The 27,213-nt window shown below is 39.6% G+C and overlaps 1 protein-coding gene across 1 annotated transcript in view; it reads right to left on the reverse strand.

The window, feature by feature from the left end:
- The window catches only part of MYLK (myosin light chain kinase), a 195,367-nt gene that overhangs the window by 57,641 nt on the left and 110,513 nt on the right, over positions 1-27,213 (reverse strand). The window contains exons 12-18 of the mRNA XM_059475797.1: positions 25,959-26,096; positions 25,122-25,319; positions 23,687-23,933; positions 16,084-16,164; positions 14,832-15,727; positions 5,080-5,196; positions 1,666-1,746 (exon numbers count right to left, since the gene is read on the reverse strand). Of these exons, the coding sequence (XP_059331780.1) occupies positions 1,666-1,746; positions 5,080-5,196; positions 14,832-15,727; positions 16,084-16,164; positions 23,687-23,933; positions 25,122-25,319; positions 25,959-26,096 (1,758 nt within the window). The remainder of the gene's footprint in view (positions 1-1,665; positions 1,747-5,079; positions 5,197-14,831; positions 15,728-16,083; positions 16,165-23,686; positions 23,934-25,121; positions 25,320-25,958; positions 26,097-27,213) is intronic.

Consider the following 27,213-nt stretch of genomic DNA (forward strand, 5'->3'; position numbering starts at 1 on the left):
CTTTGTATATTTTACCCCTGACAAACACACAAATAAAAACTTATTTCAGACCAAATACATTCCTCAGATGTTAAAAAAACACCTGTGAAATCTCTGCAGCCAAATCCTTTTAAAATTGAATATGTATTTTTCAAAGCTTTTCCAAAAACTCTTTCAAAGCCCAGCTTCCTAACATTTTCTCTGGTTTCCTTGATGTTTACTGTGCAGCAGGAAAGATGTGTTAAAGGTAATTTGGAAAAAAAAGCTTATGAGAAGTTCAAGAACTTGAAACACTGAAATAATATGCCATGTAGAAAAACCATTCCCCATTATTTCAACTTTCTTTTCCCAAAGATTTCTGCAGCCAGAGTTGGTAACTGTTGTTTTGCTATCTATTTTAATTTCAACTAAAACCAGAAGCAAAAGAAGCAGGATGTGGATCAGGTCATACATCTCCATATTTAGACTTAGTTCCCAACTCACACTTTCTCCTGGGAAAGCTGCAATTGATAACACTGCTGGGAGGATCAGAGGAAATGTGTGTGTTGTGTGCATAGAAAGCACAATTCAAAACATAGTTTTCATGGAGATTTAAATGGCTTTAAAATTTTCTTTTCTATGTTCAATAACAAAATCATTGTTGTTAATTGTTATTATTTATGGCACTTGAAGCTCAGGTGCAGAGGTGGAGCATGTCAATGGGACTCTTCCACATCTCCAAAGAGAAGCTGGAGAGAGAGTTACAGTGCTCAGCCAGCAACTCAGAAATAGCTGTAGCCCAGGGCATAGTTTTATGTAAGTCACATTTCCAGAAGCACAGTTATTATCTGTGATCATCAATAACCATAAAACTGCTCTGAGTTCTGCTGAAAGCAGCTAAAAATGTTTTTGCTGGAAGACCAGATTAGTGTTTATTTGTTTTTTACTTTTTGAGAGAGCTGGATAAAATATTCCATATTTCCATTAAACCATGTCTTTACATCTTTTTAGGAACTCACATGGCGGACATTTTAGATAAACAATTTTCAAAGTCCAGTTTTGATTTAAGAGATATTTGTATCCCTTAATTTCATAAGTAGTACTGGTGTTAGGAATTCCTAAACTGATATTATTGTCCTGCCTTTAGCATTTAAAGTTTCCTCTTAACCAAATGCATGTATGCTGAGTAGCAAACATGGGAATTTATAGCTAATTTATTATTTCTGAAAGTATTAGAAGCAAGTTAAGCATTAAGGCTTAAAGAAAAGAATGCAAAATTTGCAAAATCACTCCCCATGGTCATGCCAAAAAAGGACAGATAATTCTACAGGGCATTTCAGTCAAGATGCTTTGCTTACCAATAGTAAAACTTCATTTGTCTACACAGGACACAGCACAAATTGAAGCAAACTGCTCCAGTATTTCTGTGCTCTTTGAGAGGCAGCCAAAAATAAAGCTGTGTCACAAGTTTATTGCACCATTATGAAAAACAGAGAGTAGAGGGGTGAGGCCTGAACTTGCAGTTTGGGCTCTTACTTCTAATCCCCACATGGCAAAAACTCATTTCACATGACTTAAGTGCAAGGGCTAAAGAAACAGCACAGGCTTCTGATCCTATGTCTGCAAACAGAAGGGGATGACCACAGAATCCCAAAGCACTCTTTTGTTTCCACTGGAAATAAAGCAAATCAAATCACAGTCACTTACCCTCTGTTGGCAACACTGGGGGAAGTGTGGTCTTAGGCTTCTTGGTCTTCTTCTCAGCAGACTTTGAGGTCTTTGAGGTATCTGCAATCAAAACAAATAATAAAATACAAATCCTATTTGAAAATCAATAATGAAAAAGCTGTCTAATAAAAGGTTTATTTAGTATCCTTCTGCAAAGTTAGAGGAAATTACTGTCCTTAGGGTTTTAAGAAGAATTTTCTGCACAGATTTGCTGGTGATTTGCTGTCACATTCTGAAAGGAAGAGGGAGCAGAGAGGGAAAAACCCTCTACAAAAGCAGAATCCAAACCCAAGTAAGCAGCTAGACAAGAGGTCCCATCTAAGCTGACAGGTATTTTAGCTGAATAGACCAAATACAATGTGCACAAAACCATGTTAGGCAGTGCAGAGAAAACGGAAACAAAGCCATATCAAAACATAATTTCATTCAAAAGAAATGATATAAAGTAATTCTTCTGTTCCATTGTCTATGTGATCAATTCAGATTAACCCATTTCGAAGAGTAACATTTCCTCCATCTGTTTAAATCTCTCCAAGAAGATATTCTTGGCCATTTGTTTATTCCTAAATAGAAACAGCAAAAGGGACACCACAGGACCTAAAGTCTACTATTTTCACAATTGCACAGCTCTTATCCAGAAACTGCTCATCACTGCAGGCTATACCAACAGCTAGGAGTCAATAAAGCTCCCTTCCATGTGCATCCCACACGAGATATAAACAAAAGGTGCAACTTTTTTTAAAGGTTATTCCAAGCTGAGCATGATCACAGGGCTGGAGCACCTCTCCTATGAAGACAGGCTGAGAGAGCTGGGGCAGTTCAGCCTGAAGAGAAAAGGGCTTTGGGGAGACCTTAGAGCCCCTTCCAGAACATAAACCAGCTCCAGGAGAGCTGGGAGGGACTTTCACAAGGATCTGCAGTGCCCCATCAAGCAGGAATGGCTTTAAGCTGAAGGAGGCAAAGTTTAGATTAGATATTAGGAAGAAATTCTTCTCTGTGAGGGTCATGAGGCACTGGCACAGGTTGCCCAAAGAGGTTGTGGACTTCCCATCCCTGGGGGTGTTCACGACCAGGCTGGATGGGGCTTTGAGCAACCTGATCTGTGGGAAGCAGTCCCTGGCCATGGCAGGGTTTGGAGCAAAATGATCTTTAAGGTCCCTTCCAACACAAACTATTCTAGGATTCTGTGACCTAAAATGCAAATCCTAACAAGCTCTGCTTGCCTCATTGTTTGATACTGACATTTATCTTTGGAAGAAAGAGTATGATTATAGATTATGATCTCAGCAATGGCTGTTTCACTTTACAGCTTCCAAATATTCAGCTTTCAGAGTATTTGTGAGGGAGAGAGCTGTTAGCTACAGAGAAAAAGATTACATAAATGTTATGGAAACATCTATTTTAGTCACCTTCTTCTAGGTGACAGTGTGTGAAAATTCATCTAAGTTTCCTTCCTAACAGAGGAAGCAAGAATTTCCTAGTAAATAATTCAGAGCAGAAAGCTGTGTGAGGGTTCAGACACTCAGATTTTTCAGATCTGCCAACTGAAATCAAGCATTCCTCCAATCCTGAGTCCCTGATGTCAAAAGAAATATAATGACTGTGGTTACTTAGTCTAAAAATCAGCATCTGGGATCCTGACAGTGGACTGAAGAAGGGAGAAATCTGAACTCTTGTTTTAGATCACAATTCTAATTTAAAAATAACAGTCATCCCCTGTGCCAGTCTCAGACACGGGATATCAAATGGCGTCTTTCCTAAATAGCTGGAGTTTGCTATGGTGCCATTTGTCAAAAATCTCTTCTCAGTAGCATGCCAGTGGAGGATGAAAAAGGCAGAGGAGGCAGCCAGAATGGAGGTAAGGAATGTGGTCACCCTGGTGCCCAGCATGATGTGAGCAGTGAGCTCCTACCAGCACCACAGAAAGCCAGGCAGCTGAGGTAATGTCACTCACATCACCAGGCCAGCCGCTCACAGCCTCCCAGGAACAAACTTTGCAAGCCAAACTCCACCTGCAGCCTCCTAGAGCATGCATTGTCCAGCAGGAAACTTGAAGTGGGAAATAGGCTAAGGGAAGATTCAGGAAGAAAAGCAACTGCTTGAAGGAGATCAGAAGACAGAGGAAAAACACATAAGTGACTGAGACACTTAAGAGTTGCTAGGGCAGCTCTAGAGAAATACTGAATGCTAAGCTTTTGATGATCTGATCCTTCAACACTCTGGATCTGTGGTGGTTCAGGTGTTTCAGTGACTAGATTTTGCTTAAAGCCTATTCTTTGAATTTCAGCACTGATAAAATTTATTACTTTAAATTACAGAATCATAAAAAATAGCTTATCAAATATCCAAGACAGATTACACTGTGACCATAGTATCACAGAAGGTACAGGTATATTTAATTGTAATCAATATTTAATCAATTTCTTTTCCAGCTACATGAAGACTGGTCTTTAGTAAGGAGTTACAGAGTCACATTCTTACCTTGTGTCATGTAACATTAGGAAAAAAATAATAGTATTCTTTTTGAGATCTCCTGCCACAGATACCACATCTGCAACACAGCAGTGAAGGTTCAGTACCCAAGTTCTGTTATTAGGCTTGTTGTCTAGTTTTGTGTTCATTTTAGGTCACAATGTAAAGTATTAGATTATTCAGAAATAAATTCGCAAGAAGGTGAGTTGATAAGAAGGACATTTGGTTACTTAAAGCCCCTTAAATAATTTGAACTCCATGGCAGCTTTATAGATCTGTGTCATACAGCCTCACCTAGGCCTTGCCCCAGGCCAAGACTAATGAACAAGAGTACAGTGTCATCAGCACAACCATGGCTGAAAACAAGTACCTCAGCCTGTAAATAGTCCATGTTCTAAAACTATGGAACATAAGGGTGGTTGAGCTGCTAATTTATTTTTTCTCACTTACATGAGAAAATCAAACAACCAAACATCTGTGAATGCAAGAAGTGGGGAGTTGTAGATGTGCCACACGCAGTCCTGAGGCAGATTGACACTCAGGCAATTCTCACTGGCTCTCAAAGGATGCACACAGCTCAGAAACACATCTTACAAGTTCAGCTAACTGCTCTAAAGACCTTCTAGAAATACAGTGGAGGAGGAGAATACAGGAGGAGAATACAAATTATGGCACAAAGCATCCAGAGCCCTTGGTTCTGTACTGTCTCTCTGCTCATGCTCCTTTATGGTAGCCATTGAATTATCTGTAGACCAAAAAGTACAGAAGGGAAGGAGGTAGAGTTCTTTTTGTGTGTGTGTGTGTGTGTGTGTGTGTGTGTGTGTGTGTGTGTAAGTAGCCCCTAAAGGTCATTCTTGGGAAACAAGCTGGAAATGAGTAAGTTCTAAGGAAAAATTTTCTTGTACCCAGCACAGTACTCACCTTCTACCACCACCTTGCAAGCACATTCAGCTTTCCCTGCTGGGTTCTCAGCTATGCACTTGTACTCGCCCCCATCTTCAGGCATGGCCTTCTCAATGGTCAGTGAGCAGAGTGTCCCTGTACAGAGGAGGGAGAGAGCAAATGCATGTTAGGCTGCAGCTCACAAAAACCTTAGTGCTAGTAAGGAGCAGAAATAAGCCAGTCCTTCACTACTGGTGATCTTTTCTGCTTGAGAAAGCTCTCCTTAAAAAATCAACCTTATTGGAGCCTTATTAATGGTAAGTAAATCAAAAATTGAATCTTACTCCTTTTCCCTAGGATACTCCAAGTAGTCCATGCAGCCCTGAACTGGTTGCTAAAGGAAGAGAAGACCCAGAGCAGCACCTCTGCTGCTCTTGTCTTACAGCAAAGATCAGATGTCCTCACTCGGGTGACTTTTCTCCAAAAGCGCTCATAGTGTAGCACTGTAAATAAGAGGGTTACTGTCCAGTGACCATTATCAAAGTTTTGATGCAGCCTCGTCTCTAGCACTCCCTTGAGCACTCTGCTCTCAGGTGTGTAAGAGCAGAACTTCAGCTCAGTGCCTAAGTTTAAAAACTCAACTGAAAGACGTTTTCTTTTTGCTTGAATTGCCTAATGAATAACTGCTTATAAAACATCCATTAGAAAGTCCAACATATTAGTGGCAATCAAATTTATCACTGCAACAAATCCATTTCTTTCCAAACAAAACCATAAAATTTGACTTAATTGGGTTTGCAGACACAGGATGCGACATATGCTTGTTATTTACCAAGGGAAGCTTGGTACGACCCAAGGGAAATACATTTCCTCTTAAAAATGAAAACTCTGTGAACCAAAATAGAAGTTGTTCCCAGTAGATGAGGGATGAGGAAGAAGAACCTTGTCCCTTACTTTCGCTTGCATTGCCTGGAACAATGAAGTGCTTTCCTCCCCAGGATGACCCCCAATTAAAATGCTCCACACTTTCCCCTTCCAAATATCCCTAATTAAGTGAAATTGAAGTGTGGGCTTGCTTTCTCCTTCTTCACTGGAAAGCTGGGTCTGTCCCCTAAACACAGCCTGAGGCCTTGTGCACTTCTGCCCATTGCTGTTGGCCTGTCCAGAACTCCTCCACCCTCCACTTACCTCAGCTGCAGTAAAACCTTCCCCCTTCCTCTGTTTGACTTTCTCACAGTCATTCCTAATTAAAGAACTGATGGATTTTTTTTCCAGACATTTACCCTGTTTCCTGAGATGTAAGGAATTTTTCCAGCACCTTTCTCTCTGTGGTAACTGGAAGATTCCCAGAGTGCTCAACCCCAGGCTCCCCATCAAATGCATCCCCTGTGATGTGGGAGATGGCACAGGCACAGGTGATACTGGTCCATTAAAAGGACCTGCAGAAGAACTCCCCTCCATCTGAAGAACTTTGGGAATTTACTGGTTCTCTTTGGAGATGAACTCCATTTGGGCATGGCAATTATGATCTTGGCATTCAGATTTTTCTCTCATTTTAAAAATGGATGTCATTATTCAAGAAAAATCTTATAAAAAACATTCTAATGGTTTCCAACAAATTTGGTTTGCCAAAAACACACATTCGTTAGAAGAAAATTATTTTTCCCCCACTTTATAATCCTCCACAAAATCAAGCAGCTCTAAATAATGACTATTTTCCCCTGAGAAATGATATGAAAACTGTCTCAGAAGAGGAGCACTGACCCCTCACTCACATGGGCTGTGCTCAGCCAACCACAGGGTGAAAAGAAAATCCACGTGCCCTCCCTGAGGCAACGCTTTTCCATGAGTCAGGCTGAAGCCAAAAATGTCACGAGCTGCAGTTCCATTCCAAATGGAGGAGAGACATTAGAAAAGTATTCTTGCAGGCATCTAGCAAATATAAATTCACATGTCTCTGCTGTTTAAAGAGACATTTGGAGAGCAAGCCAAAGATAACTTCCAGTCTAAGAATTTATATAAATCTATGTAACATGATTAGAAAAGACTGCACATTGAAACCTAAAGATGCTATTACAAAAACCCATAAGCTATGGAACAAGGACACATACATGTGAAGGAGACCATGGGCCACTTTACTGCAGGAAAGTTTACTGTAAGAATAACTGAATCATTAAGGGACTGGAACAATGCAGAATTTACTTTAGCTTCTGCAGTTTTCTACCTGCCCAAAAGCCCTTCCTCAGCTCACTGAAGACTAATGTGACACAGAGTCACTCCCCAACACTCATGTAATGAAGTTATTTTGTGAGAAAGAGGGTGAAGGAAATGTGCTTTTTTTCAAGGGCCATGTCCTTCTTCCTCCTAACTCCCACCTCCTAGAAGAAATAATCTGCATCCTATTTTCCTCCACTTCTTTTTTCTCCCCAGGAAACAGCGCATGCAAAACACATGGGGATTGCTGGGCTTCTTGCTGCCACCAGATACAACGGTAGCAGCTCTCAATGGAGGAGTGAAGGGAAAACGAGATAATTTGGGTCACTTTCCTTTATACAGCCACTAGTATTCATGGAGCTGTGGACTACTATGACTTGGTATGGAGTTGGCCAATGGATCAGAAAGTTTGGCCAGGTTGGATCAGGAGTATAAGGCAAGGCTTAGGTAGCATGGTTATCAAAACCTCATTTTCATGGAAAACCAGGAAAAAAACCCCAAACCACTGAAAACCAGGCAAAACTTGATGAGATTTCATAAGGACAGGAAACTTCCCAACCAGGCCTATGTTGTGTGATCTAGAGCTACAGTCAATTCCCGGGGCTAGAAGGCCAAATGTCTTTCAATGAAGTATTTGGTATTTCCTTTGCAAACCCCATCATGACCTGAAATAAGCTTATTTTCTCAGAGCTGCCAGGAAGTCCAGACTGGTTACTCCAGTTGGGTATTCCAAAATCCTGGCACTTCACAAATCCCAGTCAGCTAAAAATGCTTGCTATATATTTTTCACCCCAGCCCTCAACTCTTTTTAGGAAGCAGGCCACGGATGATCTCAAACATTGTCACAAAGTGCAGGATTGGAATAAACATGAATACTGGAATCTACCACTTAGACATTGGGGCTGGTGCAGCTCTAGAAAAGAACTTAGCCACAGAAGCTGATACTTTACTGGAGACTCTAGTTTAGACACACAGAGCCTTTCTCTTGAATTTTGAGCTATTAAAGGGTTCTCTGACTTACTCAAAAAATAGTGCAAGACAGTTTAAAATATCTCTAGGCTTCTGCATTCTTTCCATGAAACTCCCCAGAAAGTCAACCTCAGATATAAAACAAATACACAAACCAACAAAAAACAGCTCCTTAGTCTCATTCCCCACAGTGGCATCTAGCTGGCCAACCTCCTGATTCCTGCCCATGATGCAGACTCAAGTTTATGGATTTCTCATTTGTATCCCATGGTACAAGAAAGTACTGTGGAATATTTTGGTAATATTAATAAACACTGGTCTGTGAAAAATTGTGCCTAAGAGACATAATAATTTTTTAAGGAACTCATTGGCTTACAGAGCTAATTTTCTAATAAATCTTAAATTTTCTGGGCAAGTTCAAATGTGTGCTAGTGTCACAGTCATATTTAAAAATGACAAGTGGACTGACCAGGAAAATACTGACTACAGTTTCAATGACAACAGAAAAAACACTTAAAAAAACCACATGAATTTCAGAGTAGAAAAAATGTCAAATGTAATTATTGATAATTGATAGAGTTTTAAGGAAAACAATGTAAGAAACCTACTTTCATGATTCCCAACATTAGACATTTAACCAGCAAATGTATCTGTGCAAAGGTAATTTCTTAACCCTTACTGAATATTTTGTGATAAATCACATTATTCTGATTTTAGTTAATGCTATACAATTAATTATTAATTACTATATAAAGGACATTGATTTAGGAATGTCCAAAATAAAGATCTCCTGAAGAAGCTGGCAATAGGAAATCATCACTCAGTCTGTTTCTAGTGGATTTCCTCTGTGATCAGACTAGGACCCAAGTTATTAAATATTTTAGTCTATGACATGGAAGTACTCATAAATTAACTTTTATAAATTTACAGATGCTAGAAAGAATTTTGGAAAGGGAAAAGTTAGCAGAGCAGTCCTCCTAAACAATGTCATTTACTTGTTAAGCTGAGACCCATTCACTCAAAGAAAATGGAGCTTGAGATAGTGAAAAGAAAAGCTCTGATGGCAGCAAGGGATGCTGTATATGCAGGAGGTTTAAAGGCTTAATAGAGAAATGACAAACATGAGTTCCAAAGTTGTGAGGTAGAAGGAGGACCAATAACCTCTAGGAAGGGCAGCCACAGGAAGGTGATCTCCTTCTCACTGATGCTGATACCCACACATGATCCTGCTTCCTCTTTTCTAAATAGGATAATAAACTAACAGCAACTGGAGAGGAGGTATTGGAAAGAGAACCAAACAAAACAACCCCAAGCCTCCAAGGGCTGGATGAAGTGCATTATGGAGAGAAAGTCAGTAAGAGCTTGACTTGTCAAGTTTCAAAAAAAGGAGAAAGCTATCTTGGTTGCAGAGCTAAAGCCTTTCTGTCAAGTTAGAAATAAGGCATTGCTTTGGTTCTTGATTTAATAACAAAACTCTTACTAGAATAGCTAGACTTTGCAATAAGTTGCCAGTGGTTATAGGAAATATCTCTCTTTTGCTGTATTTAAAACCACACTTCATGCATTTTCTGGAAGAGAACAAATTCAGACATAAATGACAGTGCAGAGGGAAATGTGGCCTGTGACAAACATGGTATTGTGTCAGAACTGATGCTCAGATGATCTCCCCAACCTTAAACTTTCTGAAGAAGCTTTTGTAGAGTGCAAAATGCATCTGCTTTCAGCAGTGCATAGAGTTGTGTCATACAGCAAATTCTTGCTCAAATTTGATTAAAAAGAAAACAAAAAAGTCACGGCAGTTCCTAGCTGGACTGGCAGATGTAGACTTGCATGACTGGTAGGAAGATTTAGGAGTTAAGTCACAAGAAAGTTGTTAAGGCATTATTACTAATAAGATTACCAAATCTCTACGCTGCCAAGAAACTTGGGAAGAAAAAAATGCTGGTTTAGACAAAGCAACACAAACTCAGGGCATTTTCTGAGCTACAGCATCACTGCTACCTGAGTCTACATTAGAAAGTTCCTCTTCCATCTATATAGTCACAGAGTACTAAATCTATCCAAACAAAGCAGAGCAAGCTGACTTAAAAAATGGCAAATGTGTGAGTTTAGACTTGTATTCACTCATACATCTCAGCTGGCCAGTTTACTAAGGATGCTGTGCACAACCCCTTCACTGCCATCTTACAGAACAACTTTTTGAGCCATGCAAGAACTTTCTCAGTGGATTTTCTGTCCAAGAGGACAGCAGGAGAGTAGCACAGGGCACTGCTGGGCCAGTGCTATACAAATGTAGAACAAAATGGGTCCTGTTCTAAAGGGTTCACTCTGTGAGGAAAATTGTTCTACTCTGTCCTTATATGTCTAACTTCACTGCAATGTCTGCTAGAGCCTTCTTAAAAACTTTTTTCCAAACAAAAAGCCCCCCATGACTTCAAGCAAAGAAGCCTCTCATTAAAGAGGCTCTTAACCATGCATCATCTACCCCATACTGTATGCATGTATAATGCTCCAATTTATGAGCACCCTCTTTTTATTGTTAGCAACCACTTATTTTGATCTTTAATGGGCAAAAAGCACATTAATATCTTTCTCAGCAATGTAGATAATTGCACTTTGACAGGTTTAAAAGAAGAAAAATATAAAATCAAACCATTAAATAAATTGTTCCACATCAGAAAAATAGTGCAAGACCTCACTTCATCATAAAAATGATACATTAAGCCAAAAATCCTGCCAATCAACCAACAGAGTACTATTTGGGGAAATGTAAAAAGGAATGGAAGAAAAAGTGTACTGATGTTCATGATTTCAAAGGGAAAATAGCTGAAATGTAAAATGGAGGGAAAATGACATGCTATCAGCTATTGTTGGGATTGTGATATTCAGGATAATGCTGCCCAGATTCTGACTTCTAACTAAACTTAACCCTGGAATAATGGAATACACTACAAGCACTAGATTACCAGAAATCACCCAATTGCTGCATAAATATGCCTAAGCATTTTTTGAGCAGGGTTTAGCTCTTCTTTTGGCAAAGGCCTTACCAGTCACAGACTATTCTGATGCTGGTGTTTGTACCCAGGCTTCTCCAATGGTGCAGAAGCAGGGATGGCACTCTCCCTTCTCCTGCACTCCAGTGGCTAAACTGCATTGGGTGGGCAATTTAGTGTCAGTCAGGCTCTGCAAGCACAGGGGAGACCTGTGAACAGCATTGTTTCTAACTGGCAAAGGGCCTCAGTATCAGCTAGGACAAATATGCCAAGGAAAGTTATTTTCAGTGAGTGACTACACATAGTTCTTACATAGTTTGCCTATCCTGTGAACCTGTTACAAACAAGTATATTTCTAACTAAGTTTGACCTTCCTGGCCAAATATGCCACTGTTTAATCACATGTTCCTGAAATTGAATTTTATGTATTTACCTTCACAACATATTTAGCACCAGGAGATGAGCAAACTTCTGTCTCTTTTTGCCTTTTTTTTTTCTCTCTTCTGGGAATGACAGAGAGAAATAATTCAATTTCCAAAACACAATTACATAGCATTCTGGGAGTTCATGCATTACTTACACTGACTAGTCTGTGGGACAATATTCCATACTAAGATGGGCTAGTAGTGTGGCTAAGAAGCAGATGGACATGCTTTACTCTAGATAAGGAATTTTCCAGTATGCAGCTCATTAAGAACATGTAAGTCATTGTGAAATACCTCTGGTGAATCTGGAAAAAACCCCCATGGTCATCACCAAACATCACAATACCACAAAGCAGTTGGTGAAATGGCTAAGAACAGATCTAGACTATCCTCTTCCTCTATAGAGAATTTTGTTGCTGAACACAAGGAGGGGCAAGGTCATAGCAAGAAATAAAGAAATGGCTTTGCAAGATCTAAATTGAGCTATGTCTCTTTGCTCTGAATTTCTCTTGTTCCCCACAGACTCAACCCTCTTCCAGGTAAGGATGACTCTAGGGCATTACCTCCAGGGCCCACTAAATGCTGCTCCAAGCTTTAACAGAGGCACTGCTGCTGAGGCACACCTGTGGGTGTGATGCTGTTGCATTTTCAGTGTTTGGGGCAAAGGATGGAAACTGGGACTTTTCCTGTGGCCTGCTGTGTGCTGCATCCAGTGTTCTTGTTGCTCTCTGTGTTTAAAGCTGCTCCAAACACTATCTATGAGACTAATCCATTCAGTTTCCCTATTGAACAGTATTTCCTGATGCTGACTGAATTTGCTATTTCTCAGTTTCAGTCTGTTATTCCAGTTATTCCTTCTCCTCTCTTGGTTCCCTCAAGTAAGTATGTGTTCCTAATTAGGGAAACAGAGAAAACTGAATCTCTATGAAATCTGGAACTTAAAGTATCATGCATACCTAGTTAATTACTTAACAGTTGGCATGAAAGAGTCTTACAATGAGAGAGCAGCAACACATTCTGCTCTAAGAGCCAAAGCTAGCAGGTACTGTCAGGAAAAAAACCAAAACTGACCATCATGCAATGCACCCAGTGTACCAGAGGGTATGTAATAAGGTTTAAAAAAAATAGTTCTAATCCTCATTCCTTGTCTTTCCATTAAAGGACAAAACTCAGAGCCCTGTGTAATATTTCTTTCCAAGAGCCTCTGCAAATATGTGCAGAAGAAAGTTTAACTTTGAGATACTGACAACACTGACTCCTAAGCATGGCTAAAGTGCAACAGTGCAGGTACAAGTGGAACACAAGGACAGTGTCTTCACCCCCTGCAGGAAGCACTCCTGGAACAGTGAATTCCTTCTGCAGGGCTGAGCTTTGATCCTGACCTCAGTGGAAAGCACTGCTACAGCCTGACACTCTGGAGTGCTGTGACCAGGAGTGTCACCCAGCCCAGACAACCTGGATGGGAGAAGCCTCCAGCCCTGCTCTGACAGGTGACTGAACATTTGTGGACATCAGCATCACTTCACTGCAAACAGCTACCCTCGATTTGCAGCTCCACAATACCATTTTATAAAGTGATTAAGAGTTGGGGGATTATAATAGTCAATTACTCTGATTATTTCAGTGAAGTAAACAGCTTTCTGCAGCACTGTAACACTAAAGCTTTGGGACTTTAGGAGGCTCCACCATAGCTCAGAAGCTTTGGTACAGAGGTGCTGTCTATCTGATGTACTTTGACAGGAACCATGGAACTTTGGGATATAATTTATTTTCCACTCTGAGCAACTCCAGGAAAAACCTTGAAATCTTGCTTCCAGCATAGGGCTGGCTAAGCTGACTGATTCTGTCAGTCCTTTTTGTAAGAATGGCATTTCCACCAGTCAATGTTTGCTCAGGTACATGATACTGATCCTTATTCTATGCAGTCCCCTTAGCTGAAAACCAACATATACTCAGAAAAAAACCCCCCAAAAAACACATTATGCTACTTCAGACACAGGCCAGACACAATGCACCTGCTACCATTTGCCTTACTCCATCTGCTTACTTTGGTATCTCCTTAATGCTCTACTCAAGTACCCCAAGCCTCTCTGAGGACAATGCAATTTCTGACTGCATCCACGTCAGGAGAACACCTGTGTTACTCTGCTTGGAACACTGCACAGGGATTCACTGGTTGTGCTGAACTGTTCTGCATAATAATTTGGTTATCATTTGGTAACACTAAAAATAACCTGGATTATATGAAGGAAGATTGGAAAATAAGAGTGCAGACCCCTGTTTCAAGCTGTAATTCTCACTGTGAACACAAACTTTTTTTGCTACAATGTGCCAGAGGATATAATTCTCCAGATAATTTCCTCAGTGTTTTATGGAACACATATGAAGTAAAGAAGGGTTTTTTTTTGTGCTATCAATTGTCCTTCCTTCCTATTTTTGCCCCAAGGAAAATATATTTTGTCTAGATACATTAAATTTCATGCAAAAAACAGTCTAGTGGGTTTGATCATCCAAAATGTGAAATATAAGGGAATCACTCAGTTTGAAAACAATAAGTATTCCCTCTAAGGATTTCTACCAAATTCTATACAGTTTTGAAGTTAGTTCAAGTCACCAAGCCAGTGCAGTTCAAATATTTCACTGCTTGTAATGGCAACAGAAGCATATGTGGTGGGGCTTTAAATACACTGGAAATCTGTTCTCAACTCTGACCTTAACTTGTAGCTGTAGTAATTTCTTTCAATGACACAACCCCTCTTTGCTTCTGTGTTTCTTATTGCAATAAAAAGCATGAAATATTAAACATACAGAAGAATTCAATTAGAATTTGTAAACCAGCAATAATATTATTATGCTTTCAATGTTCTAAATCCTTAAAGCTTAGTTTAAATAAGCATCATGTACCAGCTCCTTAAACAGTGTTAGCAATGTAAACAGCATTTAAAAATGCAAGAAGTTCAACTTTATAAAATTTACATCTGCAGGCTGTTAAAGGGGAATCTGCAAGAAATGTCAAACAATACTGTTCCTTGTGTACTCCACTGAAATAACAAGAAAGCTGCATCTGGAAACAGTTACTGGCACAGGACTTAAATAAATATTGCATTACCTTTAATGAACTAAATATTAATAATCAAGAGCCAGATATAACAGTGTGCCATCCAGCTGGCTTGTAATGCAATTCATTTACCTTCTTGGGAGATGACAATAGACTTAGATGATTTGATGGCTTTGCTGTCTAGAGTCCAGGTGACAGCTGCAGGGGGATCAGAGGAAATCCGACATTGTAAGACCAATTTTTCACCATCAGCTACTTGAGCATCCTGAAGCTTCTCTGTAAAGGAGGGTGCTGTTCCTTTGCTTGCTGGTGGTTTGCTTGCTGGTGCTTTGTTTTCAGCTTTTTTCCCAATTATTCCGCCATCCACCACGGCACACCCACGTTCACAGTTTGGGGTTCTGTCATTCTTCTCCTCTTTCTTCACTGCTGGTTTGGCAACAGGGGCTTGAGAATTGGGGGTCGCATTCTGGGCTTCAGAGTTGGCACGAGCGTTCGGTGCAGGGGTGCCGGCGCTGCCATTCTCCGCAGGTGGCTTCTTCTTGGAGCCCAGCACAGACCTGAAATCTGTAACTGCAGGTTTAGGAGGTGGTGCCTTCTCTGGCAATGGGGTTTTTGGGGTGCCCTTCTTGGCCAGCACAGAGCGGAAGTCCACCTGCTGGGGAGCATGGACTTTCCTCTCCTCCTCTGACAAGGTCTTGGGCTTGACCTGCCGCTGCAGGTTTGCTCGGAAGTCCATTTGCTCGGCTGGGATTTCTTTCAGTTCCTCCTCAGAAAAACTTTTGGTGCTGACTTTCTTGCCTAAAATATCACGGAAATCGAGTTGTTCAGCTTCCTGCTGCCTCAGGCTCTCCTCTGTGTGCTCCCGTGTTTCCACTCGCCTCTTCAGCACGCCTCGGACGTCCTCCTGCTCTTCCTCAGCTACTCTGGTTACACTGCTGTTCTTTTTGAAGCCACTTGTTCTACCAAATGTTAGTTTACCATGATCTCCACCATCTCTTTGCTCTCCAGAGCTGGCTGATTCCCTCCCACTATGATCCGAAAAAGAAAAGAAAGAGAGAGCCAGGAAAGGGGCTGGTTTAAAAATGTCAGGGAACAATCTCAGAGCAGGAATAAAATGTGTTTATAGAAGGGGAGGTTGATTAGAGGAGCACACTCCATTAGTTTATTGCATCAATGATGACTTCAGGAGCCATATAAGGGCACAAACAAAAAAGATCTCTACTCTGGCTTGGTACAATGTGCTTAGCTTGTATGATGAAAACAATTTGTTGGGTCACATTTGGGGATTAGGTTGAACAGCAGCCAGCCTGGGTCTGTAAGGGCAGGGAATTAACGGAGCAAAAAATAGAACCCACCCATGCAAGTCCCTGGGAAAAATACTCACTCTCTGAGCATTTCTGCTGTGGAAGCTGAACTCTCCCGCAGCATCAGGGACACCTGGCAGCTGCATTCTCCAACTTGGTTCCTGAAATATTTAAGTGAAATCAGAAAAACAGGGGTTTCTTCCTCTGTAACTTGCCTGAGCTAAGTGATTGTGTGTTGCACTAAAGCAGCTCAAACCCAGTGTGCCATTCCCCTTTTCTATGCCCAGCATTGAGGGGATTGACTGAGTCAATTTGGTCCCCTTATATTTGGAGCCAAGCTATCTCAAATAGCTTTTACTGATCTGTTGCTATCTGGGAACAACATACTCCCTGAACAAAAATCAAAGCAATTTACAGAATGAAGCAGCTGCAAACAAACAAGCTAAAGGAAAACAAATACAAAAGCTGGAAAATCAAGACAGAGGAAAGGGCTATTTTACAAAGCTGAAAATCCTTCCAACTCTGCCTACTGTTTATTTATTCAAACCCAAGCTCTTAAGTTTTCTAATGTTAAGATATTAAAAACAGGGTCTCATTTCCTTCCCTCCCCTCTGGCCCAACCAATCAGCAAAACCCATCCACACGGATTGCTCCAGCCTGCACATGTTTATATTAAAAAACATAAAAGTGTCACCATATATGGTGCTGAGTACTTATTCTTCCTTTTGCAGAGGAATACCACGGATGCCTTCTGGAAAGGGCTCCCATTAAAGAATTCATTTAAAGTGCTCCCCGCTCCCCTGCAGCTCCCTCCCTCCCGCAGATATATATCATTCTTCCAGCCCCAAACAGCTCTTCTCTGCTTAACACAGGAGATGCCAAAAGCAAAATTTAACTCCCCCGGGGCAGCAGTTGTGTAACTATTGCCACCACTCCCCTGACTGCTATTAAAAAACCAGACTTGAACTGATTAAGGACTAGAAATACCTTTTATTAGTGAAAACACTTCTGTCCTTCCCAATTTAGGTATAAGCTAGAAAGTCCTGGATTATTTATCTTTTTTGAGCAAAACCAATTTTTGCTACTGAAAACATTTCCTGGACATGAGCAAAACACATGTGTTGGAGGGGAGGAGGGCAAGAGAGGCAGGTTTTCCCAGCTGTGTTCTGCTTTGAACTTGCTAGATAAGAGCACCTTCAAGTCCACTTAGCCCTGACGTTTAAAACATGGACTCAGGACTGCTAGCTTGCCATAAATATATTGTCTGGCCTGGTTTTTAAATAGAGCATGGAAATACTTTCCTAGATATGGTACTGTTTGTGTGAAAAACCCCCTATAATTTCAACCATTTTTAACTTGCAGTGAAGGCAAGATAACACAGATAACAGAATCACATATTCAGCACAAAACTTTGTCTTTATAAGAGCAATGAGTGCCATCACCTTCTCAGATATATTTCCCTTGATTTCTATTGCTTTAGAAAGAGAAACAGTGGATCAGCCTACCATGAAAACTACAAAGAAATTGGTAGGTTTGATCAAAGTATCTTGATTGTAAAGTAAAGGCCCTGCTGATAGAAACATATCTTAAGACCACTAACAACAAGAAACCAGAGGAATGTTTTAACACTTTGACATCCATTAAGTCAGAACATGTACACTACAAACTGCTATTGAAAGCAATCCATGAGGACAGCACTGAAAGCCACAGTCCTCATTTCCTTCAATACAAAAAACTAGATAATATCTGAGTACCAAACAGAAACTGTCCAAAGGGCAGGAGAGGATCCAAGTCAAGGCACAGAGCGTTGAACTCAGCCCTGCACTGGAGACCTGCCATTCTTACTCACTCATATGTGTGGCCTCCATTTGGAAGCACGAGAAATAGAAAGAAGCTAAGACAAATGGAAAGATAAATAATAAGAATAGCAAGTCACCTCCTCTCAACATACTGATTGGCATAAAATTATGGCAGGGTAGCAACATTGCTGAAAATCTCTTGTTTTCATATAATGCATTTCAAACTGGCCCCTTTTGCTGCTATTGGAACTCCTGAGGTTTTTTTCTCTGCTTCTCCAAAGTTTTTAAGCTCTGGAGCTGCTCATTCACCAGTTCTGCAGGGCTTTAACAGGCTGCTGGTTTACCTGAAGAGCCCTCCTGTTCAGGACTTAAAACCAATCCAGAGCTGACAAAGGACAAGCCATGCATGCTGAAGTACAGACAATTTGCAGAGTACATTAAATGTTGAGGCAGCCCTGCTCAGCTTCTGCCATGACTGTTTGGTAAAAATATTTGTCCACAAGAATTGTGTCACCAGTGGGAGAGGCTGAAGTAACAGAGACAGCAGTGTCCCAGGAGAGGAATTCAGGGATACTGCATGTGGTCCTGACACTGTGAAGAATGGCAGCATTTCTGCAGGACCCATTTCTGCAAGGCATCTTTCCCTCTGCAAATTCTTTGCATATGCGAAGAAGCAAATAAGGCAGGCAAAGTAAATCCTTCTAAAGTAAGCTATTTTTCACAGGGTTTGGAAAATAAAGGAGGGGGTAAGAAAGTAGGAGAGCATTTTGTTCTTTCTATTTTTAAAACCTTGGGAAGCACTTACAAATTATGGCAACTGTGGGACATACAAGTACCTAGATGGAAAAATTATTCACAAGGTAGTTTTTTGATCTTAATTATGATTTCTGATTCATGAATGGCTGAAAAGCAGACTACTGGATACAAAACTTGAGTCTGTGTCTGTTCAAAAGTGTAGCCTTCCCAGGGTAAGGCCTGCTCCCAGTGAAATCAAACTGATGATTTTAGGAGCAGGGAGAACAAATTCTTGTCTTCTGAATTCAGTGACAGAGTCTAAAAAGGTGAAGTTAAAAACACTGACCCAGCTTGGAGATCACAGGATGGAAAAAGAGAAACAAGCCAAGAAAAATGAAGAAGGATTGGGTGATTTAATACCAATTTCAATCAAGAATAATTCCAGAACCTTGGTAAATGTTTTTTACATTTATACAATTTCAGAATCCAGGCAAGGCAAAGATGCATAGGGGCAGTTAGCAAAAAGAGAGCCTCGCAGTACATGGGCACATCTTCAAGTCTTTCACATCTCTCCTGTTTTGAATCTAGGTAATAAAAACATTACTTGTGCAGCTTGAGATTCTCCGTGTTGGCATTTTGTCAACAAAACCCAGACAGATCTTAGTGGCTCTGTTATTGTGGAATAATGATAGACATGGATAAAACCTGTGCTTAGTAGCTTTGCTGTGAAGAAGTGCCTGGAACTGTTGACTTTTGCAGGACTATTCTGTAGAATGCTCATGCACAGGTCTTATCTTTAAAATGTCAAGGAATATTAATAAAAAAGCCCACCAAAAACAAATAAAACCCCAGCTGCAAAGCCCGAGGCAATTTTAAAAATAGCTCTGTGTCCTATTGTGGGATCAGTTTTCTCTGGAATGGCTTTTATGTTCAAAATATCTTGAAATACTAGTTTCTTGGCAGAACCTACTCAAATATTTTCACTGAACCTTAGATGAGACTTATTGTCTGCATGTCCCTAGGAAGCACTCCCTGGAGGAGCAGGAAAAAAAGCACTTGTAATTATACTGAGGGGACATACTGAAATTTCCTACCAGCCTACCAAGTGTGAAATAAATATTGCAGTGTAAATGACATTTTTTCAAGAATGAACTGAAAGGGGCGAAGAAGTTGATCCCGACTTATAGCTGGTGCTTCAGTACAGGTAACTGCAAATCCTCAGAAAGAGGTTTTGAAGCTTCTCTGTGAGTAAAATGGAGAGATAGCCCAGACTTCATGAAGCTTTAGCCCCAAAGAAAGCAGATGATCTACTGGATCACAACTCTAGCTGGTATAAAGCAGAACAGCTCTACTGGCTTCAAAGAGGACACACTCATTTACTTCACTTGAATGTTTTGCCAAAAGCTTTTTGTACCTGAAAGAACAATATTTTAATTTGCATTTTACAGCACTAAGTGGGAGGATGGAACAAGAAGGAGTAATGGCTTTCTTCTCTAAAAATAGACAATGTATTAATAGGAGAAAACAAGGTTTGCAAACTGAATTTTACAGAAAGACAGAGCTATATTTACTGTTTAGCTTAATGAAATGTAATCTTAGGAGTGCTTTTACATTATTTATCAAAATATCTAAATCAATACTAATCAACACTAACCAAGCTTGTATGGAAGATGGAGTGTGGGAGAAGAAAAACACTTCATGTCTGAGAAGACAAAGGATAAAAAAGCAGATGATTTGTTTAAGGAACTGCAGCATGATTTCTGAGGTGTCTCATATTGATTGTGTTGCTATGAAGATAAATGTTTTGCTCAAAAATCCCAGTCTCTGTCCAGTTCTCACATTTATCATATACGCACTGAAAGAATATGGAAAAGTCATATTGGGATAACAGGATACCAGTGCCTGCATCACTGGAAGGATGCAAAAGATAGGAGGGGAAATAGGTATCTTTGTTTTTATGAGTAGGGAAAAGGATTTTTATTTTCCATTTTAAGCATTTTGAAGGCTGTAAAATGTCCAAATTTCAATAGATGAGCTGCAGAAGTGGGTGAATCTGTTCTTTTAATATTTATGCAGCACTATTCCTCAGAGCCTGAGACATAACAGGCTCAATGGAACATTATTAAGACAATTAAAATAAAAAATGCAAATATAGAGGAATCAGGCCTGTGTAGGTTTAAAAAAAAGGACCAGAAGGGGCTAAAAATCCAGTCTTATAAGTCTGCTAAATAGTATAAGGCAAAGCAAAGATGTTTTCTAAATAATGCTGAGGGACGGTAAGACGGAAAGCCAACGAACAATCATGGATGGATAACACCAGGATCACACTGGGTTCCACACCCTTATCAGCTCACTCTAACTGAAGGAGAAAGAACCAGCAAGAGTCAAACAGATCTTAATCAAACAGATTAAGACCAAAGTTTTAATTTGTGATCAGCCAACACAACAGAAGAATTGTGGAGGTATCAGGACAGAATTTAGAGTTTAAGAATAATGGAGAACAAAATGGTAAAATAATTAACACTAATAGGAAACTGTGCCTGGACTAAATTAAGAGAGTTGGAGAAGGAGTGACTCCCTAAGAGCAGCTATGCAACCTGCTTCTAAAATTAATATGTGAAAAGGAGCTGCACATTTTATTTGAAATGAAAATGATTATGTTTAAAAATAGCCTACTGTCAACTCGGTAAACTCTTTAGTGAATTGATTTATGTTTCCTCAGTTATTCCATATTTGTTAATGGACTTTGTAGGAGTTTTTGAGAGAAAGACACAAAACACAGCTCTCTTCCTCTCAGGTACTGTTAAAACAGTTTCTGAATATATAAACACTTCTTAATCAAGTATTCAAGACAAATGCAGCCAGTTCAACAGCTGTTTCATCAAGACTATTTAGTGCTGAAGATTACTGCAACTCTATTGCTAACTCAAAGTTACACAGCTGATTTTTGGCTCCTTGGATATGCCTGAGGCTGTTACCTCTCTGTTACTCACAGTACACATCCAGTGCCTAAAAACATATGACTTTCTGTTCTCTGATCATTCACTGGAATTTTACAAATGACAGCAGGGTAGAATGAGGTATCAGCATTCCCTTTGCTGTAATTGCAGCACAGCATTACTCATTATGGATTAGAAAAAGCCAGAATGTATGCACGGATCTTTGTGAGGTCCCCAGCTATTTCTGCAGTGAAAGGAAGAGGGAATGGCTACAACTAGCATGTAATCTGCTTTCTTGTTTTAGAGCTACAACTTTACTTTTTGTCCTTCCCCCTAAAAATTCCTCTCATCTACTCATTGTCTGGAATAGTTTCCTTTCTAAGTGTACATTCCAGAGTTATGATAATATGAGACTTCTACTTTGAAAAAAGAGCTCCAGTGATGAATTTGATCTGAGTGATCACCAACTACACCTGATCAATACAGTCCTACATCAGTCCCAACAAAACTCTCTTGGCTCTCCTTTGTCCTCTTTCATTCTTCCACCCCTGAAGTTTTGCTGAAATATCTCATTGTCTTTTCATTCCAAGTGGAACCAGCATATCATAAGAGAAGATGCCCAGGGCAAACACACTGAGGTGTGGAAATGTACCAGCAGCAAGGACCAATTCTCACAGTTTCTGCTGTCTCCTGTTGAGGTTGGTGACCTGAATGAAATTGAACCGGCATTTCTAATCCTGCCAGAGATACTGAGTGGTAGAACACCCCTGATCCCCAAAGGAAAATAAATGCAAGGATTTCTGTAGACATGAGCTGCTCAAATGAGCATTATGAATGTCCCAGATGACCTGGGCCAATTGCAAAAAAGCCAGCTCTGAAATGAGCCAGTTCACAGCTTATTGCAGACTACAAAGGGCCTAAATCTACTGAAGAGCTGATTTGCAGGAAGGTCATAGCACATGTGGCTCTACCTACATAAATGTTAATAAGACTTGAAATTAAGTATAGAAAAACATTATAGAAAATCTTGATATTCAACACCTGTAATTTTCTAAAACATCCTTTTCTGAAGAAAAATAAGTGCCTCATTTGACTTTAAACACTAAAATATACTGAAGCTTCTTTGTGTCTGCCTGTCATAGTCCATGAAATCATACCTTCAAGCTAGGAGACATTTACATAGTGACATATCCATCATTTGGGCCACATTGGTTAGAAAAAAACTATGTCTATAAAAAATTAAACTCATTGTTTACAAGCTAAATAGGTTGAATTTATTAAGAAATCCCCTCCTTTCTTGCATTAAGAAGATATGGGTAATTTATTTGCAAGTAGGCAAAGGATAATTCAGACTTGTACACCTGGCCTAAAAAGTGAGTGTGTGGAGAAAACCAGATAATTTTCTTCCAGTGTAATGGACTCAAATGCTCATGATGATGAAGTAATTTTAATAAAGAAAGGCCCAAACACTAGCCAAGTAAAGGAACTACATCTATGCACAGTAAATAGCACAGAATGATTTCCATTGCAGGTGTAAAGCGCTGTGGCACTTTCTAAAAGGTAAGGATCTAGCAAATCTAACTCTTCATTTAAAGTCCAATTATTCTACCAGAATAAAATACAATTAAATTCAAAACAACTCTTCCAGATATTGTAGGAATGACAAGATGTTCAAAGCATCAAGGTGCCTTATTTCAAAGATATGTCAGCAAAAGGAGAGAACTTGCTTACAAGATTCAGACATTTCAAACATGGCCAGGAAACACTTTTCCCCTTAAAGGTATGGATCTTGTGTAACTGCCCTCCCTAGAAAGCTTGTTCCCATGGAAAGAGGCATCCTTACAAATACCTAGAGAGATGCCAAACATGATAAACAATAGCTCCAAAACTCAGGACATTGATTTTGGTTTTCCTTGCTAGAAATTGCTTCCCACATTGCTGCCACAAAGCTTTGTTTTATAGGATCACAAAAAGAAGCCATACTACTTTGTCGTTTTTTTTCTGACTCTTCTTGTGTTTCCTCTCTTCTCTTGGATTTTTATTAGTTCTTTTTTTATCCGTCAGAAATATTCTGTTCCTTTAGTACCCTAATGTTCCACTTGAATAGGATGGGACTCCTGTCTTCTTTGAGTGGGAATTTTAACTTGAAGGTAAATATAAATAATTGGTCTTTAATATAACCAATTGGTTCTTTTTCACGGACAACGTACCTGAGCTGAATTTCATACTGCCCTGCATGACGTGACTGCACGTTCCTCAAGACCAGTGTGAAGATATCTTCATTTTGCAGGATTTCACACGCTGATCCCGGCATTATTTCCTTCCCATCTTTAATCCAGTGAACAGTGGGGAAAGGATCTCCAGCAATGGCACAGGATATCAGGACATTTTGCCCAGGAGCTGCTGTCACTGATCTTGGTTTGCTAATGAACCAGGGCTGAATACCATCCTGAGGTTCTGTAGTTTACAAACACAGTTTACAAGTCAGAAGAAAATGCCAAGCTTGAATGCCACCACTAAGCTAACTAATTTCAGGGAAGGCAATCACAGGCAAGGAAAGTTATTTCGAACATGCATGGTATAAGTTTTTAATCTGAAAATAAGTCAGACTTTAATTTTGGAAGTAACTTGTGTTCGTACTAAAATTAATCATTTACTTGGCACTTTACTGGCTTGATCCAAGCTTATATTAAGAGCAAAACAAAGGGACTTTAAAGCTGCCCTAAAAGGAATCTTGGAGATTTGTCCTTAGAGAATAGGGGTAGGAATAGCTTTAAGGCCAAGTAACAGTACTATGACTGCTGTGCAGTTGAGAGCTCATGCAATAAATCATCATTAACAATTGCATAAAATTGCATTTAATATAGAAGACTGACCCCAAGGCCAGATCTCAGGGGGAACTGGGGGAGAGAGGAAGGTCTGAATTCAGAGCAGACAGTGACAGCAGACTAAACAGCTCTCTCAAACACTGCAGATAAGATATTTTACATTAAAATAATAAAAGTCTCACAGTGATTTCCACTAATTCTCAGTAGTGGCTATGAGGAAATGTCAATATTCAGTAGTACCAGAAGAAGTCCCTGTCACAAAGGTAGTGTGTGTCCAGGCACAGAAAGTTTGTAGGTACTTGAGTGTTTGCTGTGGGGTTAACACTATGTGAGGAGATTTAAAGCCAAATTTTTTGCAGCAAGTTCTCAGATTGCAAAAATCATGTCTTCCTCACCTGCTACCACTACAATGCTAGCATTAAAGCCAGGATACCTAGCTCCTAAAAAGCTTTTTCAAAGACTAAGGACTTCAATTAGAAACAAAAACATATTAAAAGGTTCACTTCAATCCATAGTTAAGTAAGCCTGATAGTTGTAATCTAAAGCTGCATTTAGCAGAAGTTTTGCACTGTCCCTAGAAATAGGACTCAGGAATGCATTTTTGAAATAGTAACATAATGTTCCAGAGTGAAAAGATTTTTTTTTTCAAGCTGCTTCTGCTCAACATCCTTTTTAATTCAGATGCAGAGACTGAGAACTTGAGCGTCCTTCACAACAAACCTTATAAACACTCATGTATTTTAAACAGAAATTACTCCAGCACAATAGAATAATGATTTTCTTTCACCATTTTATAAAGTGAAGAGGAGTTTTCTACCTTGAACTGTCAATGTAGCTTGTGTTTGACTTTCTCCTACTTCATTCCAGGCTTCACAGGTGTATTTGCCTGTGTCTTCAGGAAACACCTCCTGGATGTACAGACTGTACTCATTGCCTTTCTTCTCAAAGTGGAAATCTTCTGTCTCCTGGATTTCTTTCCCATTATGCAGCCAGATAATTTCAGGAGATGGGTTAGCTAAAAATAAGCAAGCAACAAAAATCTGAGACACACACAAAACCCCACCACATGTCAATTAATAAAAGGAACAAGTTTGGGGATTTTGACACCTGATTCTGCAATTTCATCTCCAAAACATTCAGGAATTTCTATTATAAACTCTGTCAGTGCTGTGTAATGTGAAATGGTCTGTATTATTATGATTAAAATACAAATGATTTAGGGAAGCATGCATACAAAATGAGAGGGAAAATGAGTTCTAGACACCACAAAGATGGTTATTAAGAGTTTCTGATACCAAAGTTCATAAGAGGACTGCTCTTTCTGTAGCACTAATCTTACCCCAGCTGACAGGAACTCAATCTTTTTTGGTTCACAACAAAAGCTATTACAAGTCCACTTCAACAAGAGGACCCATATTAAACTTATATCATTATATCATTCCAGTCAAGAAACATTTCTACAGATCTGAACATGTTAAATATGGAGAATGTTCAGCCACGCTGACGATCACATTAGACCAACCTAGCTTTTAAAAACTGATTCTTAGAAATATTATTTCCAAATGCAAAGACACCTGCTAAAAATATGGAAAAAAACCACACACTTTGCAGCAGGATTTAGTTTTTTATGTAATACTGTTCTATAGCTACACACCTGATACCTCCACAGTCATTATCACTTGACTTCCATCCATTACTTTGAGGTCAGTCAGGCCCTGAAGGAAGATGGGTGCAAAAGTCTTGTTTAACTTTGTAGCCTGTGCATTCTCTGCCTTCTTGCTGCTCTTCTTTTCTGTGAAGTCAAAAAAAGAACAAAAGGGGTCTCTTACTGGAATTTTCATGACAAACTTTAACTGACCTTAGGCTCAATATGAATTTGAGACAGTGGTTTTGCTTCAGCTCTCAGAAGGCAAAAATAACTGAAACCACCTAATATAGCTGTTTTGCCTTGCCAGTATTCCAAGCAGAAAGACAAGAAATAGGAATGGAACTGTCTTCCTTCCGAGAATCATCTTAAATCATTGTTAACAGATATCAGAAAGTATCACTGAGAAATCACACTCATTTTTCCCCAAGTACACATGCTCAGGTGAAAAAAAAAAAAAAAGCAAAGCAACCCAAAAACTTGTAACCAAAAATTCAGTGCCTGTAATCACTGCTAAATTAATCTGAAAACCCTAGGGTATGTTACAAGTTGCCATTGCTGTGACTGATGAAATGTAGAAATGTGAGCTCGCTGCAGCACAGGATTTGTAACTCTGTGAGTAATTACAAACCATTTAGATTGTTAGATGGTCAATATCCAATAGGTTTCAGGTCACCACCCTCCCCTCCTGTACTTCACTTCAGCAATTGATTGATGATGGGAAAGACTGAAACCTGAGGTTATCAATATATATCAGAAAACTGTTGGATTAGGGCTTTTAAAATTTTTCTTTTGAGGCTGTACAATCAAATATTGAGGGAATTTAGAATTAAATAATCCACTCTTAAGTCTATCTGTGATATGCTGCTTCCACTAGCCACAGCCATTCAGAGGCTCTGAAACAAGACCATTTAACTGTGATCTATATGGTACAGTAGATCAGGAAGTCTACTCCTGCTCTAAAAACCTGAGCAACAACACTTCTGAAGCCCAAACACTGATCATGACCAAATATAAAAGTCATAAATATTTATCAGTCCCTTGGATACATTTTTTGTTTGGTTTAGCTTGTTTTCAGATCTCTTACGTCTTGCCTTTAAAATTCCAGCCCTACGTTCTATCCACAAGTGAAAATACTTTTATTTTGCTTATCCCTACCTTCAAAATTTTCAAAAGAATATAAATCACATCCAAAATAGTATTACAGAAAGTGCCAGGCCGGAGGAAAACCACAATTCATAAAATTAGTTATTAGAAAACAATG

This window comes from Ammospiza nelsoni, chromosome 7 (assembly GCF_027579445.1).
Source record: "Ammospiza nelsoni isolate bAmmNel1 chromosome 7, bAmmNel1.pri, whole genome shotgun sequence".
NCBI lineage: Eukaryota > Metazoa > Chordata > Aves > Passeriformes > Passerellidae > Ammospiza > Ammospiza nelsoni.